Below are 20,267 nucleotides of genomic sequence, written 5' to 3'. Positions count from 1 at the left end.
CAAGGGTTAGCAAAAAGACAATTCTGGACTATATATATATATGTGAGCTGTCACAAAATGGGAACCTGCCTTTATACTTTTTTTCAGTTTATTATGGGCTTTTCAGCTAATTTTTAAACAGTAAAATAATTTCATGAAATTGGAAAAAATTATAAATGAGGTAAATACAGAAATATAAAACCATTATTTTGACCAACAGAAATTGTAATTAGTAAAGTGCCCCAACCTGACTTTTGTGGAGAATATTTTGTCCTCAGAACACAGTGTAATAATCTAGTTTATTAGTTTTAAACCGTTTTGAGCCATTGCATGGCCATTGCATGTGTAACTGAACAGGTCTTCCTTGTATCAAGTGCCATGTTGTTACCATTAAAATAGAATTCTTTTTGCACGAGTCGGCTGTCTGCACACTGCTTTTGCGCAGCTTCATTGGGGTGTGTTACAATGCATATTATTACGTCCATCTAATTGGATTGAGCGCTGGTGATCGCTGGAGGATTGAAGACTGAGTGAGAGGTTGTCGTGCTGTTCTCTACGTCCATTCATACAGACACCAGCATGAAGGATCCACAGTTACCAGGTAAAGTATATTTCTTCATGGAATAGAGTATAGGGAGAGTTTTGAAATTCTTTTGAAATGCACCATCTTGGGGTATATTATATTAGACCTGTTTTTTTTGTGTGCAGTGGTTATGTGTCAAGTTGCATTGATTATGAATAAGTTATCAAATACTTCTAAAGATATTTTTCTTACAAGAGAAATGAATGTGATCCTATATTAACTGCAGTATGCATTAATTACAGTATGCATAAGATGTCGTCATTTTTTCTTTGATCTTGAATGTTAAGTTGTAATTTCAACACTTAATGCTTGCTCTTAAACACTGTTGTTTGTTAAATATGATGAATGGTTTCACAGTACAGACGTGTGTCCAATTAAGGAAATTTTGTCATTTTCTCGAGTTTGTTTTTGTCAATACTGTGCAAAACATTGTATCAAAAGTAATGAATGAAAACAGTGTCATTAAGTGAAGTCTCATGCACTCCCAACTATTTGTTTTTTGCTTGCAGCATTGGTGTTTCTGATATTGAAAGTAGTCCAGTGGATATCCTGTGTATTTTTAGAAGTGTGTCGAGTCTGCAAACTGTGATGCATGGTCTTAAAGAGGCTCCTAATCCACCCTTCTTAAAGACTTTCCTATTCAGACTTACAAGCCTGATCTTGCCTCTAGTGCAGACATACTGGACATTTGAACTAAAATAGAAAGGACATGCAGTCATGGATTAGGATTATACAAGAACATCTCTGCGACGAATGTGATATTCCAAAAGGGTGTTCACCATGTAATTTCAATGCAAGCCTTACATTTAGGCTTAGTTCTTTAATGAAAAGAATCTGTGAAATATGGTAAAACAATGGCAGCTGTGGTTGCAAGAACTTCACTGTGAAAAATAAAGTAGCAAAATTTTAAGGTTTTTTAATTAGATTTAGATTTATACTTACATTTAAATAATAATAAAACTGCACAGTCAATATACCAACCTACTCTGTAAAAAAAAGCAACTTTATTTTCCACTTTATGAAACCTTTTGAGTCCCAAATACTATGAAATGAAATTTTCATGAAACTACATAAAAAAACCAGACACTTTTTTTCCCAACTAGTTAAACACAGTTGTCCAAACAAAGAATTTCATTTGAAATGTTAAGGGTTTGTAAGTTACCAGCATGCATTGCAGCATGAATGAATTATGCTGTTATAGGATTATTGTTTTGCTGTGTGCTAACTTCATTTAAGCCTTTGCTGTTATTTTGTCATTATAGTTAATTATTTGTTGTAAGAGCTCATTTTTGACATTTGTTGATTGTTACTGTTTTTGTTACTGTTCCTTAACAATGAAAGCTATAGTTCAATTAAAACTAACACAATATCAAAACGGTACATTAATTTACTATTTGATGAACATTTGCTGAACAAGAAATCTGTTGCTGTTTTGATGAATTTGTTGACTGAATGAGGCATTGTGCATTTACTGAACAAACAAATTCAAGCTGATAGTGTTACTCAGTACAATTATTAAGACAATAGCTGAGAGAACTTAAAAACCTGAGTGCATCAAGTCGAATTTGAGTTTTCACTTCTCTCAAAAGATTATTTATACAGTGATTTTTTTTTTTTTTTTACAGAATCGAACTAAATACATTATCTAAAATGTATAAAATAATGTAATCTTTGATTTAAAGACAGAATTTATATGCAAATGTATATGCAGTAACTATTTATATTTAAATGACAAATAAAAATCATTAGGTCCTGACGTTTGTTTGGTAAGTGTAAATGTGAAGCAACAGCCGTGTCAGTCTCCGCAGACTGAGACACTTCCTCTCATTGACCTTTCATGCTGAAGGAAGGGTTTACAGGAGCTTAACCTTTCAAAGACGGGGTCAACAGGGATCATGACACTGAAGTAGGACATCTGCTTGTAATAGTCTGGAAAATGGTCTGGCCAGTACCAGAGTCATTTTAATATCATTATTGATTCTTTATAAACATGTACTTGAAAAATATGCTCAATTGAGTTCATCTGTTGTCTTTGAAATACGAAACGGTAGCTTAAAGGTTAAAAAATGAACTCCGTTGACCCTAAAACACACTTCACAACTCTTATCATAGAGGATCCATAAAATTACATTTATTCAACCTTTTTATTAACCTCATATTTTAAGTCATCTATTTTTATTTATCCCATCCAAGGTGCCAAGACACTAAATGTCTGGGCGAAGCGACGTGGGAAAAAAGGAAAGAATGAGCCAGCGGCCCAACCTGCCCAGAAGGAAGCAGAAACACGCAAGGCTCCAGCACTGACGCCTGAACAACGAGCCAAGCATACAGCCTTCGAGAGGGTCCTGTATGACATGTCCCACAATGACCAGGTCATCAGTGACATCATGCTGGGACGCAGGATTGCTTTCTATGAACTCAGAGGAGAAATTGGGACTGGAAATTTCTCCCAGGTCAAACTGGGTGTTCATGCTTTGACTAAAGGTGAGACAATCAGTGTGTTGAATGACTTTACATTGAGTGGCCGCAGATACCATAACATCTGAATTGAAATATTATAAATCAATTAAAACCAAGTGGCACTTGGAAAAACGTTATACCGGTTCCCAAGCTAACTTTGCAGTTGAATGCTCAAACGACCAAATAAATAAAACTCAAATCCTCAATTTCATTTGGGGAAGCATGAACAGTATATATAAAATAAATAAACCACCATAGTTTATATTCGATATTTAATTTTCATATTTAAATCCATAATTTAATGCTCAAATCATAAATCAAATTCTCAAACCTTTGTTTTGCATTCAGAATGTTTTATTTGAAAAGTGTGCTAGTACTAGCTTTACTGAAATTCTGTCTGATATCAATTACACAATAATTAATAATGATTAAATAAATATGATTAATTAAATAATGTACTATATATATATTAAACATTATTAAGCATTAATATAAATAATTAATCATTTATAAATTAAAGTGAACTTGAAGATCACAACATTATAATGTACAGTATGCATAATATATCAATTTTGAGATTAAAGATATCAGTTTTGAGATTTGCTTGCTTTTTATTAATAAATTATACTTAATTATAATTAAATATATACTATAGATCATATTGGCAAATAAATGGTATAATACTGAAATCTGTATTAATTAAATCTGTGTTAATGTTAAATACTTTATGGGGTCACTGCAGGAACATTCCAACCTGATCTCATGAGAAAATGTAACTACGTCACTTGCTCACCAGTGGATCCACTGCAGTGAATGGGTGCCATCAGAATAAGAGTACAAACAGCTGGAGAAAGCAATATTGTGGAGAGAGGACTCATATTTTAGTTGGAAGTTAAGAACATATTAATGATGGATTTGTTTCTTACAAACACGCAGCTTTTTGCTTCACAAGACCTAATTGATGGACTAAAGTGGTGTGGATTACTCGTGGATTATCGTGATGTTTTGATCAGCTGTTTGGACTCTCATTCTGACGGCACCCATTCACTGCAGAGGATCCACTGGTGAGCAAGTGATGGAGTGCTACATTTCTCAAAATCCATTTTGATAAAGAAACAAATTCATCTATATCTTCGATGACCTTAAATGTTCAGCAAATGTTCATTTTTAGTAAACTATCCCTTTAGAACTCAGTCTTCCCTCTTCTCTGCGAGATCTCATTCATCTGAATCAGTTTTTGGCAGATAAATGTTCAAAATCCAGTCAGCAACCAATGCTTAGAACCAAGTCCCCGTTTTACATTTTGTCTTTCATTAGAATCCATTACACTCAGACGTACTTAACAATATGGAAAAAAAAAAGAAATATCTGTCAATGCTTCATCATGACTTTACGCTCTCTGGATTGCTGTGATCTATCAGTTTGCAGCTCCAGACAGCAGGCGGCACAGTCGAACTGTGTCTGTAGACGTCAGTGACCACGAGTTGATCTGCTCATGTAATCCATCAGATTTACAGCACCCCCCTCTGTGAATCGCTCTAATATTTTTGGTGGGTTGGTTGAGATGCCTTTTGAAAGCAGCTCAGCAGGGAGGCCTCTCTAGCATTCTGCCACATATTTTTTAAAGGCCTTTACTAAGATTTTAAGATAAAAAGGCCACTAGAATATTTCACTAGCTCCCCTGCTACGTTTGAATAACATGGATTTCCCCAAATATAATTCGCTGTGATTTAACACACTTCCCTCTCTCTGTCTCACAGAGCGTGTTGGAGTAAAGATCCTCAATAAGGCGCGTCTCGACAAGAAGTCGCAGAATCTATTTGCCTCAGAAATCATCTGCATGGAAAACCTCTCCCATCCGAACATTGTGCGTCTGTATGAGGTGCTTGAGACCAGTAAGCATTTGTACCTCGCAATGGAGTACGGCAGCGGAGGAGACCTGTTCTCACGCATCACCAGCAGGGGACGCCTGTCAGACCTGGAAAGCAAGCTCATCTTTGCCCAGATCATCTCTGCCATCAAATACATGGTGAGAGCAGCAAGGCCTTGTCCTGACCCGACCTGACACCCAACAGCTCCTGTTTATAAATGGTGCTTGTGAAGACAAGCATCACTCCCTGTATCGTTCACACTTAGAATTAGGAATTTGAACAAATTCCTCAAAATCCGGATTAAAACTACGGTACTCATCCTGCACATGTGCTACACACTTGAATTATACCAGTGATTTGTTGAGAATAGGTGCTGTTACTTTTCTAAGCAATTGTACTTCTGAGTTTTAATTAAATGGGTTGAAAAATCTTATAAACATAGATTATGAGACGTGACGTTTGGTCATTTGTTCAATTGAGAAATTATTTTTGCCAGTATTACTGGTCAGAGGTAGATTGGGTGTCTAGTTTTTTTTAACTGAATATTGCAACTGTATTTTCACTGATTTGAACTAAAATGACACTACTGTTCAAACACTTAGGGTTTATATTTTTATATTTTAGATTGATCGATAGTTTTCAAATTATATTAATACTTTAGCATTAAATATGTAAAAAGTATCAGTAAAGACATTTACAATGGTACAAAAGATTTCTATTCATCAAATACTAAAAAAGGTTTCTACATCATGGTTTTTACAAAAAATATTAAACAGCATTTCTTTCATCATTGATAATCAGAAATGTTTCTTGAGCAGTAAATCAGTATATTATAATGATTTCTGAAGGATCATGTGACACTGAAGACTGGAGTAATGATGCTGAAAATTCAGCTTTGATCACAGGAATAAATTACATTTTACAATATATTCACATAGAAAAACTGTTATTTTAAATGGTAATATTATTTCACACAATTTTTCAGTTTTTACTGTATTTTTGATCAAATTAATGCAACCTTGCTGAGCAACTTTTTTTCAGAAACATAAAAAAAAATGACAGACCCCAAACTTTTGAACGGTAGTACAGGTCAAGAATTATATTTTAATTAAAAACATGTACAAGTAAAACATTTAGTATTATTATAATAATAGTTCATTATATTCTGTAATGTGTGCACATTTTTTTTTACTGACAGATCAAAACCCTGTATGATAAATATAGTTATTAATTAAGACTGATCAGCAAAATGAATTGAATTACATTTACGTAGTCATAAGTCATAAGTAGCACGGGTATATTTGTAGCAATAGCCAACAATTGTATGGCTCAAAATGATCGATTTTTCTTTTATGCCAAAAATCATTAGGATATTAAGTAAAGATCTTGTTCCATGAAGATATTTTGTAAATTTCCAACTGTAAATATATCAAAACTTATTTTTTGATTAGTAATATGCATTGCTAAGAACTTAATTTGAACAACTTTAAAGGCGATTTTCTCAATATTTACATTTTTTTGCACCCTCAGATTCCAGATTTTCACATAGTGGATCTCAGCCAGACATTGTCCGATCCTAACAAACCATACATCAATGGGAAGCTTTTTTATTCAGCCTTCAGATGATGAAACTCAATTTCAAAAAAATGACTTATGACTGGTTTTGTGGTCCAGGGTCACACATACATATGTATACACACACACACAATTTTGCAAGGCATGATTCAATCTAATGGATCTTTATATTTCATTGTTTGTTTTTCAGCATGAAAACAACATCGTCCATCGCGACCTGAAAGCGGAAAATATTTTTTACACCACATGCTACTGCATCAAAGTAGGTGACTTCGGTTTCAGTGTTGTCAGTGAGCCGACCGAAACTCTGAACACATTTTGCGGCTCACCGCCGTATGCGGCCCCTGAGCTGTTCAGAGACAAAAGCTACGTGGGCCGTTATGTGGACATCTGGGCACTGGGCGTCCTAGTCTACTTTATGGTGACTGCCACCATGCCTTTCTACGCCGACAACTTAGGCCGACTGAAACGCTGCATCCTGCAGGGGGCGTACAGCATCCCGCCCCACGTCCCTGAGTCCTGCCAACTGGCCATCAAAGGCATGCTGAGACCCGTACCTGTGGACCGGACCACTGTGTCACAGCTGATGGTATGCTCCTGGCTGAGGGGCATCGAATTCCCCAAACCCTATCCTGCTTTCAATGCGACGCCCAATTACCTGGTTGACCCGGAGAAGAGTCTGTCTGTGGAGGAACAGGAAGTGAAGTCGGCCTTGAGCGAGCTGGGAATCAGTGGCACACACCTGCAGAATAACACCTGCACTGACTGTCGCAGCCCAATAACAGGAATTTATCGTATCCTGCTGCACCGCATCCAGAAGAGGAGATCCGTGGAAGCGGTAGGATATTCCGCCCTGTACCCGGAGGATTTTGGTACCAATAAATACTGGGCCAACAACGCAACTGCTAAGCACAATCCTTCTGTAGTGTGTAACGTCTTATGAAGACCTCCTTTTAAAGGTTCATGGGTGGATAATGTGCTTGATGCCATGCTTCAGGAAGTAATGAATTTACATGTATGAAATTGTGCTGTTTTTTACGATTAATTACAAATCCCAGCATACCAGAATCGATTACCAAGATCAGTCTTTTACATTTGATCATCTTTTTGTGATATACCAAATTAAAAGGTTCCCTTTATTTGGTGCTTATCTGCTGCTGAATCTAGTACTGTAAGTGATTTAAGGACAGCGTGACAAGTGTAGCCCGCTTGCTGAAATGAATGACTCTTACGAGCCGGTTCATAATAGCGAATCAAAAACCTACCTACACAACAAGTGAAGCCTGATTCCCAAAATGGGTGACTCTTATGAGTTGGTTCTTTTTAGTGAATCAGAAACATACAGGACATCAATTCTAGCCCGATTTCCAAAACAAATGACTCTTATGAGTCAGTTTCTTTTAGTAAATCAAAATGCAGCACAACAAGTGTAGCCCAGTTCCCGAAACGGCTCTTACAAGATGGTTCTTTTTAAACAAATCAAGAATGTACAGTGCATCAAGTGTAGCCTGACTCCTGAAATAAATGACTCTTACGAGCTGATTCTTTTTAATACATCAAAAACATACTCTGCCACGAAACAAAAGAACTGGTTCTTTTTAGTGAATCAGTAACATGCAGTGCAACAAGCGTAGCCGATTTCTGAAATAAATTCTGTTACTATGAGCCTGTTTTTTCAACAAATCAAAAGCATACAGTGCTTGATTCCTGAAATGAATGGCTCTCATGAGCCGGTTGTTTTTTTTTTTTTTTTTTTTTTAAGGAATAGCTCAAACTGGACTGAATCATTACAACAGATAAAAACTTAAATTAATGAGAATAAATCAGTTGCATTGCATAGTTTTTTATTCTATTCTACAGAATCCGCAGGGTTCAGTGGGGACCAAAGGTCTGAGACCACTTCTGAAAATGCTTAAATTTGAAATACTTCTTATTTTGTATGTCGCTTTGTTTCATTTTTGTTTTCAACAACAATAAACTCTTTTCACAAAGGTCTCAGACTTTTAGACCTCATTGAAATATGTTGATAGTACAGCTGCTTTTCATTTAACAGCCTATGTACAGTATACAAATCAAAACATTTTATATAAGCAGCTCTAATTGTATGCATTCCATGTTGGTTATGGTTGTGGTTCTAGGACTCTCCATAGGCGTAATGGTTTTTATACTGAACAAACTGTGTGTGCTATTGCCCTACACCAACCCTACACCTAAACTTAGCCCTCACAGGAGACTTTGTGCATTTTTAGATTTTCAAAAAAACACCATTTAGTATGTTTTTTAAGCCTTTTGAGTTATGGGGACATAGGGTGTCCTCATAAACCACCTTCATATTGTAATACCTCTGTCATACCCATGTCATTATACAAATTTGTGTCCTCATAAACCACATAGACATGCACACACACACACACACACACACACATGCATTATTCTAATAGAGGGTGTTTTTATTCTGCAGTCGATCCGTAAGTGGTCATTTACTGTTGCCAAGTTGAATACGGAGATGTGGCCAATACTTAACGGTTAGGAAAACATTTGATACATTGTTGTATCACTGAATGGTTGAATGTTTGAGCTGTTGTTTGTTTGATATAGTCTGAGCCACAGCTTTTGGTTGAGTGTCATATATAAATATTTGCAATAAACTGTCTACTGGCTGTTCTGACCTTGTGTAACAAAGTTCACATGTATTTTTCACGAAAGCCTGACAGATTTAATTCTTATTTGATGGACTCCACCGCCATCTGTTTCATTTGCTGATCTCAGGCAGGGTTTACATTGAATGTATGGCGTAAAGGATTAAACGCTAATCAGCTGTTAATCCAAAAAGCTTGTGGTATCAGCGATTACTTCATTTTTCTATAGAATTAATCATTATTTTCCCTGATAAGGGAAACAAGCCATGGCACATTCGTATCAGGAATGGAGGAGATCTGCTAAGATGCTGTTTTTACAGGCATTATAGTGTTTTGTAGTTACATATGCCTTCTACTTTCTAAATCATATTCAGAGATACACTTCATGTTACTAAACCTTATGTTACTCAATGACATAACATGAAATTGTTACTATACCAATGCGTCATTTGCAGCATGATGTTTAATGATCAATTTACAGTCAAGCATTGCATGTGATTTATTGTTACATGATTGCATGTTTGAGACAAATAAATTGTACATCGCTAATATGATACGTAACATTTCATATAATGTTATGTCACACAAATTTCAGATGCTATATGAAAATACATCGTCTTATATTTTTGTATATTGAATATGAGAAAATGTTATAGAAAAAAAACTTAAGGGGCTTTATGCAATACATTGTTTCATTTTATTTTGGCATGAAATATAACCTGGATTTTTGAAGTTTCTAGGCTTCAATAAAAGTATATACAGTACATCGCCTGTGCACATCTCTATATTGCATGAAAACAGGTGTTTCATAAAAATCAACGTGCTTTAGAATCCATAAAAGTGTAGCATCTCCTTGAGCAACATCTGATAAAATAGTATATCACAGAGTCGTTTATCTTCTTATGTAATCCAATGCATTTTGTTCTGTGATGAATTGGGAAAGCAAACAAAACAAATAGTAAATATGTACCCTGGTGATTAATTACACATCAGTAATCCAAATAACCAATTAAAGGAGTTTACTTTTAAATGGATCCTCTGAATTGCACAATTGGGATGAGATATCCAGTGCAAATAAGTGTGGGACTGGATTAACTGTCCTTAGATTTTTCAAGACAACCATTATATTGACCCAGTCAACCACAAAAACACAGGCTTACTGTTTCTGGTTATTGCTAAGCATGTGAATTTAGACTCTCTTATCATAAACATCTCTCATATAACAGCCTATCTTCACAGCAACAGGACTCTTGAGTAAACATCCTTTCAAATCCTTCTTAGATGTTGCAAAGCATGCCAGAGATTTACTGTCCTCGGAACGAACTGTTTCGTTTCCTGTCTTTGTGAATTTCACAACACTAGTAGCGTTTATGGTTTCTTCAAACTGATTGGCAGTTTGCTGGCTGATATGGATTTTGCAATCCTCTTCTTGGCCACTCATTCCAGACTTGTTCACACATGCTTTGGCACCAAAAAGTGCAATCAATGACTTGTGAAGATCACAAAAGAACACTGATGTGCTTTGATATCAAAACTGTCACCTACCATATATTTCACAATATTAACAATTCATCTTTTCTTTTCCATTTAGAAACATCCTTAGATATAGTATTTTCAGTGTGCAACCTACTTATATGTAAGGGGTAAGCTATTGTGTTAAACTGCCTTTCTAAACCATAGGATGCCTCAAATTTAAAATAAGAACTTAAAATAAGATTTGTTTGGTTATGCTCACATTCAAACACACACTGATAGAGAGCGCTTTCTCTAAAATCTGAGGAGACTATAGACCATAAATAAAATAAAAATGTATTAAAATAAATATTTATAAACTTGGGCCTCATACTGTACTATTTATTTATTTATGAATGAAAGTGAAAAAGTCATCCCCTTTTAACTGATTTGCTTACCAAAGAAGACTATTAAAACACAGTATTGGTCTTTTTGTCATAAAATATAGGCTATTTATTATTATTCCTCATCATTATCATTAGCTTCATCACAATCTGTTAATCACATACTCCAACACACATCGTGTGCACATTGGGATTTAGCTACCCTTGTGAAAAGAAGTGCGCTTAATTGTATTAAATGTGCACTTGTAGTGTACTTCACATTTTAAAAATAATAATTACTTGCAGATAGTATAATATTCATTAAATAAAAGTCCACTTACTTGTACTTAAAGTCAGTATATCATATGTTTCTTAAGTACATTTTTAAAAAGTGCACTTTGTAGTAATGTCAAATTAAACGTTTTGCTGTAGTGAAAGTGAAGTGACGTGTGGAATTTGTGCTCTGCATTTAACCCATCCAAGTGTATGGAAAGCCGTTTTAACATTTAATCTATAAGCCGTACTAGTATCTATTTTCATGCTACTAGTACTTATTTTTTATATCTTTTCCATTAAGTACTACTTATTCATTAGCGACTAGTGCTTTTTCTTTAGGTACTAGTGTTTATTCTTTAGATACTAGTGTCTTTTGTAAAGTTACTAGTAATTATTTATTAAAAACTAGTTCTTATTTATTAGATACTAGTGGGCCTACTTATTCCAATAGTGACTAGTATTTAATTATACTCTTCTTGTTAAGAAAAAATAGAACTAGTTCTTATTTTTTAGTTACTAGTAACTTTTTTGACCAGAGATATCCTGAACTTAATATATACTAGTACTTTTTACATTTGCATTTCTGCCCAGTATGCTAATCGTATGTTGAATATTAATGAACCAGCAAGTTATAGGAGAGAGATTAGACAGGAAATGGAAACAAGGAGATGGATGTTATTTTTTTGAGGAAACTACATAGAAAAGAAACAATCATTTGTACACAAGGACATATAACTTATTTTTGTCAGTTTTGTAAACACTAATTTCGTAAACATAGTAGCCTAATGTGTTAGTTAGCCTGTCAGCGTCCGTCTGAAGGATGAAAGGGCAGCCCGAAGTCCGGCGCATGGAGGACAGGTGAGGACGAGAGCGCACCCTTGATGGTCTGGAATGCCGCTTCAGCCTCCACAATCCATTTCAGCTTCTCAGGCTGCCCCTTTTTGGTCAGGTCTGTCAAATGGCTGGCTATTGAGGAAAAATCAGGTATAAAGCAGCGATAGTAGCCCGCTAGTCCCAAAAAGGCACGTACCTGGGTTTTGTTGGCAGGCCGAGCCGCTTACTGAACCGCTTCTATTTTCCTGCTTTGCGGTCGAATCAGCCCCCAGCCGACTTGGTAACCTAGGTATTTTGCCTCTGCGAGCCCCAGGTCGCATTTCTTTGGATTCGCGATGAGTCCAGCCCGCCGCAATTCCATCAGCACTCTCCGCAATCGGTCGAGATGCTCCTCCCAGCTCTCCGAGTGGATGACCACGTCATCCAGATAATTCTGGTGCGGACGCAGTAGACTGTCCATCATTCTCTGGAACGTGGCAGGGGCCCCGTGAAGGCCAAAGGGAAGAACCCGGTAATGCCAGTGTCCACCAGGCGTACTGAAGGCAGTCTCTGCGTTCGAGTCGGGGGTAAGAGGCACCTGCCAATAGCCCTTGGTCAGATCGAGCGTGGAGGATGTAACGGGCCCTGCCCGCATGGGGTACCCATCGAAGCTGGAGATCTCATTCAGCCGCCGGAAGTCGCTGCAGAACCGGAGAGTGCCGTTTTTTTGGGACCATCACAAGGGACTTGACCAGGGCCTGCAGGACGGCTCGATGACACCCAGCTGGCACATGCGGGCTGCTTCCTCCTCAATAGCCTGCCAGCGAGCCTCAGGAATTCGATAGGGCCGCTGCCGAACGATGTCACCAGGAGGCGTGCGAATCTCATGGTAGATGATCCGGGTTTGCCTGGGTATTTCAATGAACTGATCTTTAAACTGACTGACCAGGGTGGTTAACTCTATTTTCTGCATCGGGGAGAGCTGTACCCCCACCTCTACCACTGAAATCTTGTCTTGGGCGAAGGCTACCAGCTGCTCTCGGGGTGCTGTCCATTTCTCGAATCGGTCTTGAATCCGCTGTGTGGTGTTAGTCACACCCAGATGACCGGCCATTGGATGCAAGTGTGCCAGCTCGATCGCGGTCTCAGTTTTGGTCCTCGGCACCACTAAGAGCCGTTTCTCCTCTCCCCGCTGCTGCACGACACAGTATAGCAGACCATTTTTGCTTATGATGTAAGCGGTTGGATGAGGCGCAGGCTGGCGGATTTCTTCCCCCATTACACGGACCTGAGACCAGCAATTTCTTAAGCGCTCATCCTCTCTCTGCTCTTTGCTGAACGATCCCGTGATCTGTTGAAACAGGTTCATATACATGTTAGTGGAATTATCGCACTCACCCTCCTCGTTGCTCTCGGTGGCCAGTAGAACTGGCTGGTGGCCCCCGTTTCGTTCCACTCAACGTCTACAGCGAGCCAGGGGTTTGGAGCTGGTTGCATCGTAGCAGCCATCAGCTGATCGAATCCTGGCCAATCTCTCCCCAACAGCACGGGTACGGGGAGATCCTTAACAATCCCCACTTCCGTGTCTTCAGGTATTGTCGCTTTTCCACCGAGCCGAGGTCAGACTACCCCGGGCTGGATCAAAGTAATCGAGCTGCCTGAGTCTAGGACAGCTCGTACTGTTTCACCATCCAGGCGGACGGTTCGCTCAGGGGCGCCTTGAGGGACGGTTTGGTGTACAATACAACCGGCTTTCCAGGTGCGGGCTTCCGATGGTTGATGGTTCCGTGGGCATGGGCTCATCCATTTGCACCGGCACCGGGGCCGCCGGTCTGCTTACTGGCCTTGTTGTGCCCTAAATCGGTCGCTTGTCCAGCTTGGCCCTCCGAGGCGGTGCCGCCACTCTGTCTACGCATATTCACGTCGATAGTGACGCAGCAGCGCCCTAAGTAGACGATCGATCACCACCCTCTCAGCGACACGGGCGACAGCTGGCCCATCGTATAAAAGCCAGAGCTGGGCAAGGCGGTCAGACGGGCAGCTTGTGCTCGGATGGGGAGGTGTTCATCGTAGGTCCACTGCTGGAAGTGCTGAGCTGCACATACTGGGGACAGCCCCACGCAGGCCAGGATTTCTCTCTTTAGCACGTCATAATCATCACTTTGCGGTGGCTGGAGTGAGTAATATGCTCGTTGGGCATCAAATGCCATGTCTCGGGGCTGGCCAAGATGGTAACCCGACGTTCTGGTACGTTACGGGTGTCTCTGTGAACACAGGTTATGGGTATTGTCGCTTTTCCGCCGAGCCGAGGTCGGACCACAATATATTGTGACGAGTCGGCTGCCTCCCCCCTTATTATCATCACCACACCGTCCCGTATTCGCCGCCCTTCACCAGGCTCCCGACGGGAGTGGGTGTGTGAGAGAGGAGGAGCGCTGAATCAGCCAGGGCTGGCGGCGTGTGATGAGGCGCACCTGATCTGAATAGAGCCTCACCACTGCCGCTGTTTAAATGCCGAGCACGCCTCTCCTCGGGAGACCGGTCTCTTCCCCGTGCATGCACGCTGGTGTCCTCGTGGGTCCAGGAAGGGAGCGTCGAGAATGGGTCGAGTTCCGCACCCGTACGACGGCTGACGGGCCAGGATGCCGGGCTGTACTATCCACCGGAAGCACCGCGGGCCGAAGAAGGTCGAAGCCGCTAGAAGAAGCCGCTGCCCCTCGCGCCCCGGTCCCGAGAGGGGAGCGCGTGCGACCGCCAGACTCTGCCCCTTACCTGGACCCTTCCTTCCAGAACACTGCCCTCCTTCACTAACCCCGCAGCACGACGAGGACACCAGACCCCCCTGTTTATTTTTGGACACTTTTACCCCCTTTGGACACTTTATTTTATTATTTTTTTTAATAAAAGCCTATCCGAGGCCTGACGCCACACCCACTGTGTCTGTCGTTTGTTCCTCCCGCCACAATATCATATATCATATATATATTGTGGTCCGACCTCGGCTATATATATATATATATATAAACAGGTTTGCTGTGCTTGTAGGGCTGCACAATTTGGCCAAAAATTTTGTTTATATACATCAATAAAACTAATAATGATTATGGTTATTATTTCTAAATAAAAACATTAAACAAAATAAGGAATATTACTCTTGTAATAACACTATTTCACTATAACATACAAAACTGAGTATTTAAGAATAAATATAATAATAAATATAGCTGCAAGAAAAAGAAAAACAAATGTCACTCTTTGCACTTCTGGGTGGATGTTAACTGCATTTCATTGTCTCTGTACAATGAAATGAAAGTTGAATCCGATTGCTGTTGCTGCTTTGACTGTGGATTATTCCAAAATAGAATGCAGTGGTTTCTTCATAAATATCTCAGCACATTTATCTCAGTCAGTCATTAATCTCATGTTTTCTAAAAGGAAAGTTTAGTTTATAAATGAGAGATTTATCATAACTTTAGTGTGTCACAGTAGTCTGCAAAACATGAGAAAAAGTATACTCATACAAATGTAATTTCCCTGATGAGAAGTAGTTATCTCAGGGGTTTTCTCCCTTGTGTGAAAATAATGAGCAAATCATCCAAAGTTGATGTTTTATAAATGAATTCACATACCAGACTTAAAAAAGTGAGATGTTACAGTAAGTCTGAGCGATCAAAGGCCCTGTTTTATCGGAATTGCAGACAGGCCCAGAGCATTATTGTCTTAGTCATGAATGATGTAAATGACAAGTTTGGAGTTGTTGGTGGAACTAGCACACGCTGATAACATATTGCCCTGCCCTGAATATGAGTGTGAGAAAGGTAACGCTACATTGCATTCTTTGCAGTTTAGCCGCTTAGTCACAGAATCATGTCATTTATGTTGCCTATCGTAACACCCTCAGGCTTTGTTCATTTATGTTACAATGGGCGATATGAAAGTTGTCTTCAGTTTTATACTGGCACCTTTTGGTGTGGATGGAAATACAAAAGGTTCCAAGAGCTGTCAAGCGATTACAATGTTTATCTAATTAATTGCATTATGTGCTTATTATTTAATCTTATTAATTACTCCCAATTTACCTCGCAAAAGATAAAGTTATTACTGTTGTGTTTGATGAAAAGCAAACATTAAAAAGGCATGACATAAAGTTGCTCTAGAAGGAAATATTTTGATTAAATATTGATTAAATAATGAAAATTAATGGGTGTTACTGTTTTGTTTAACAAAAAAAAAGAATGTTGATATATTTTTAAGACTGAAATGATATTATCAATATAAAACAAAAAAGTGACTGAGTCATTCATTCAAACAGCTGATGCATTCAAGAACGAATTAAACAACTGTATGCAGTGTAAGATGATGTATGGGTCTCATTAGAAACATCTTTCAATCCATAATTTTACATTTCTCCTTTGTTTATACATGAATTATATCATTTGCAATGCTTCTTGGGAATTGTTTTGTACCTTTGCTGCTGAGTGTGACATGCTCACTGATGGCTGATTAATTGCAGACTTTCAGACGTAGTTGTACGTTGTGTGGGGCGTCTAATGAAGAACAAAGCATGACAATTAATTTCATGTGTGTATGAGAGATCACAATGAAAAAAGAGTGAGAGAAGCACAGCTGAAAATGTTTTAGCTTAAAGAGATTGTAAAAATGTTTAATTCTGGCATCATTTGTTCACCCCCCTGTTGATCCAAACCTGATTTTCTTTCTCCTGTGTAGATGCTGATGAAGAAGTGAATGTCTCAGGGTTTATTTTATATATAAAGTTAGTGGGTACCAAAGTTATTTGGACCAAAAGTCATTCAGGTTTGGAACAACAACACTATTTATCATTCTCTCTGTGTTATGACTGTACTATCAAAAGTACAGTGCATGGCCACTTTTGCTCACACACAGTAAGTCAATACACTTTGACTTGGTCTTGTTTTCTTTCTTCTTTTCATTTCCAGGCAAAATCAGCTTTATAGCCAAAAACACAGAGGGATTTGCGAAATTGTCAAACGTAATTTGAAACAGCTGAAATGGGGGGTATATGCATTTGCTTTTAGAAAATAAATAACATATATCTTGTTATTTGAAGACTTGGAATACTTTTTTATAGTGTTTTGTCCCTTTTTCTGAAACTTGAAAAGCTACAAGTCAGTTTGTAGTATGGAAAAGAGCAGCATTAACGTTCAATTAAACATCTCACTGAAGAAAGAAAGTCATATGGATTTGAAACAATGAGTAAATATTAACAGAATTAGTGTGAGCTGAATATTTGCAGACACTTATAGTAATTGCATGTTGTAATTAAATGAAAATGTATTATACTGTAGATTAAATCTAAATCCAATGGAATTAGCTAGTTTTTTTACTGTTTTTTTGACCCACTTAAGCAGGACGTACTGTAAGAACTTCCTTTATATGCACTGAAAAAAACAATAAGTAAGGTTTACTTCATTTTTATTTAGCAAGTTTTTGCAAAGTTTTGCAAGTTTTTGCTTTAACTAAGTTAGGTAAAATTAGCAAAGGAAATGAGTAAATTTAACATGGCCAGTTAGAGTTTTGATGAGTAATTTTACTTAATTATTTTAAGTTAAATCTGCAATACTTTAAGTACATTTCACTCAGTCATGGCTTCTAAAATGTTCTCAATTGATGCAGCACTGGGAAACAACCATGCTATTAAAGCATGTGATTCACTCACAAACATGTAAGTTAACAAGTAGACAGCTTGTTATCTTTTTAAGATAATATGTCCACTCAATAGAATTATTACCCAACTGAACACAGAGACCTCAATACTTGGTGCACCGTACACAATGACAGTGACAATCAATGGATAGTGTTTGAGTAAGAACGGGTCATTTTGAGTAGAAAATCAACTCCAGATGTCACAAAACAGTTACTAAACCTAACAACAAAAGCAACCATAAAACAGTGTAAATACAACTCAAAAACAGTGACAAATTGAACCTTTTTAATTATTCATGCCCCAGTGCATGTTTGGAAAAACGGGATCATAACTTTGATATTTACTTATTAAGAATCCTTGTGAACATAAACAATTCCAAGTAAAATATACTTTCAAACTTGAATTTCTACAAGCTTAAATTGAGTACTAACATAGAATGTATATTTTTTTTCTATTCTTGCCTGAACTACATTATTTAATGTAGAAATTACATTTGTTTTTATGCAGTATTTACTTCAGCAAAAAAATCATTTTTATCACAGTTACTTCTGTTGTCTTTGAAAAATACTGCATTTGGTAACCTGAAATATACACTGTAAAAAATAACCGTGATTTTAACGGTAAAAAAACTATGAAAATGCTACAGTAAAAACCTGTTAAATGGTTAACGGTAAGTTCCTGTAAAATTTACAGGGAAAAAACGTAAACTGACGTTCCCAGAATTCCCTGCATTGCATTTCAAATTTAGTTTTAAATGGTTATTTTTTTCTTTGAAATAACGGTTTCTTCTTCGTTTTTTCTTATCAGTTATGTTTATTAGGGTTGTATGTTACATCTAATGTTGTTAAATTAATGTTTATTGCATTATTTCAGTTTCACATGTGTTATCATGATTGTGTTTAGTGTTTGTGTGAATGACACTGTGCACCTCCTATATATGTTAATAATTAAAAGCTGCTTGTGATAGGCTTTGGCTCATCATGTGACTCTCATCAGCTCCTGCTTTTGGTGGTTATCAGTGTATTACCAAGGTACAAAACAGATTTCAGTACTTTAATAGGTTGGTATATTAACATTAAATCAGTTAATGAAATTACGGTATTTAACTGTAAATTTAAGTTAAAAGCGTAAAACCTAAAATGTTGTTACCGTAATTTTTACGGTAGAATTCCAGCAACCACAGCTGCAGTTTTTTTACCATAAATTTTACGGATTTTTTTTACAGTGTACTTGAATGTAATACTGAAAATTGTATGCCATGTATTTAAACATATTTGTAATGAAATACATTTACAACCCACAGTTTGAATAACACATAGGTATATATTTTACAATGCATTTGCATATCAGTATATACTAGTATATCAGTCAGCAAAATTATTGTGCTTCTTTAAAGCATGACAAAAGATTATTAAAACATCATGATACTACAAAGTATGACTTTTAATTTGACATTATTACAAAGTGCGCTTTACTTAACTGTGAAACGGTCATGAAAGTTTACTCTCTTTAACGATGCAAGTGAACTTATATTTTATTAATATTATATTATTTGCAAGTACTTAAAAAAAATGCTTTAAAGATTTGAAGTGCATTACAAGTGCACAGTTAAGTACACTTATTGTTCACAAGGGTTTCTTTTTTTCCTTAAAAGACTAAATGATTTTAGATGACTTGTATTGTCTCGTCACGTGGAATTGGAATTTAATAGTATCCTAGAACAAAGGTGAAATGCATTATGTTTTAACAAATAAGGTTTTCGACCGCACAGCAAGATTAAATGGATGTGATGACAGGTTTAGACCCAGAGTATTTGAATGGCAGCTATTTGGTATGAAATGGAGAAACTCGACTCAGTAATTCATCTCACCCCAGCAAGTTTAGACCTGTAACACCTCGCACTGATACTTTGGCATTTGAAAAAGACATCAATCACAAAGAGCTTAAGCAAGAACAAACACATGCGCTATGGCACCGAACCAACAGAGCAAATGGATTTTGAGGTAATGAAAGGCAAACTTGTTTTAAAACCAAGCTTTTCTCATTAAGCAATCAATATCTCATTTATAGGCTCAATTACGCAACCTTTTTGTTCAAAATAATACTACAATTTTTATTCATTATTCATTTTGATCTATTAATTGATATCACATGCTAGATTAGTAGATCAGATGGGTTTAACACACGAAAGAAAATGACATGACAATTTAAATGCACAACTGCAACACTTTATTATAAAAAATGCATTACATGTATATGTACTGTCCTCTTACCCACTCCATCACAAACACACACACACACACACACACACACACACACACACACACACACACATACACACACACACACACACACACACGCATGTTGGGTTTCCATGTTTTATGGGGACATCCCATAGGCGTAATGGTTTTTATACTGTACAATCTGTATGTGCTATTGCCCTACACCAACCCTACACCTAAACTTAGCCCTCACAGGAAACATGCTGCATTTTTAGATTTTCAAAAAACTTTCTGCTGTATGATTTATAAGCTTGTTTCCTCATGGGGA

At 37.5% G+C, this 20,267-nt stretch overlaps 1 protein-coding gene across 1 annotated transcript; it reads left to right on the top strand.

Moving 5' to 3' along the window:
- Positions 1 to 492: 492 nt before the first annotated feature.
- LOC306856781 (serine/threonine-protein kinase NIM1-like) lies at positions 493 to 9,870 on the top strand. Its single transcript, XM_079396249.1, has 4 exons — positions 493 to 580; positions 2,756 to 3,046; positions 4,783 to 5,051; positions 6,659 to 9,870. Exons 1-4 carry the CDS (start codon positions 559 to 561, stop codon positions 7,409 to 7,411), a joined length of 1,335 nt encoding a protein of 444 aa, XP_079252375.1. The 5' UTR covers positions 493 to 558; the 3' UTR covers positions 7,412 to 9,870.
- The last annotated feature ends 10,397 nt before the right edge of the window (positions 9,871 to 20,267 follow it).

This window comes from Barbus barbus, assembly GCF_936440315.1.
Source record: "Barbus barbus genome assembly, chromosome: 37".
NCBI lineage: Eukaryota > Metazoa > Chordata > Actinopteri > Cypriniformes > Cyprinidae > Barbus > Barbus barbus.
This window is presented reverse-complemented; position numbering and strand designations above follow the sequence as displayed.

Coding starts and splice junctions, on each gene's coding strand:
- LOC306856781 (XM_079396249.1), top strand. CDS start 559: ATGAAGGATCCACAGTTACCAG. Junction 581..2,755: donor GAAGGATCCACAGTTACCAG/GTAAAGTATATT, acceptor ATCCCATCCAAG/GTGCCAAGACACTAAATGTC. Junction 3,047..4,782: donor TGTTCATGCTTTGACTAAAG/GTGAGACAATCA, acceptor TCTGTCTCACAG/AGCGTGTTGGAGTAAAGATC.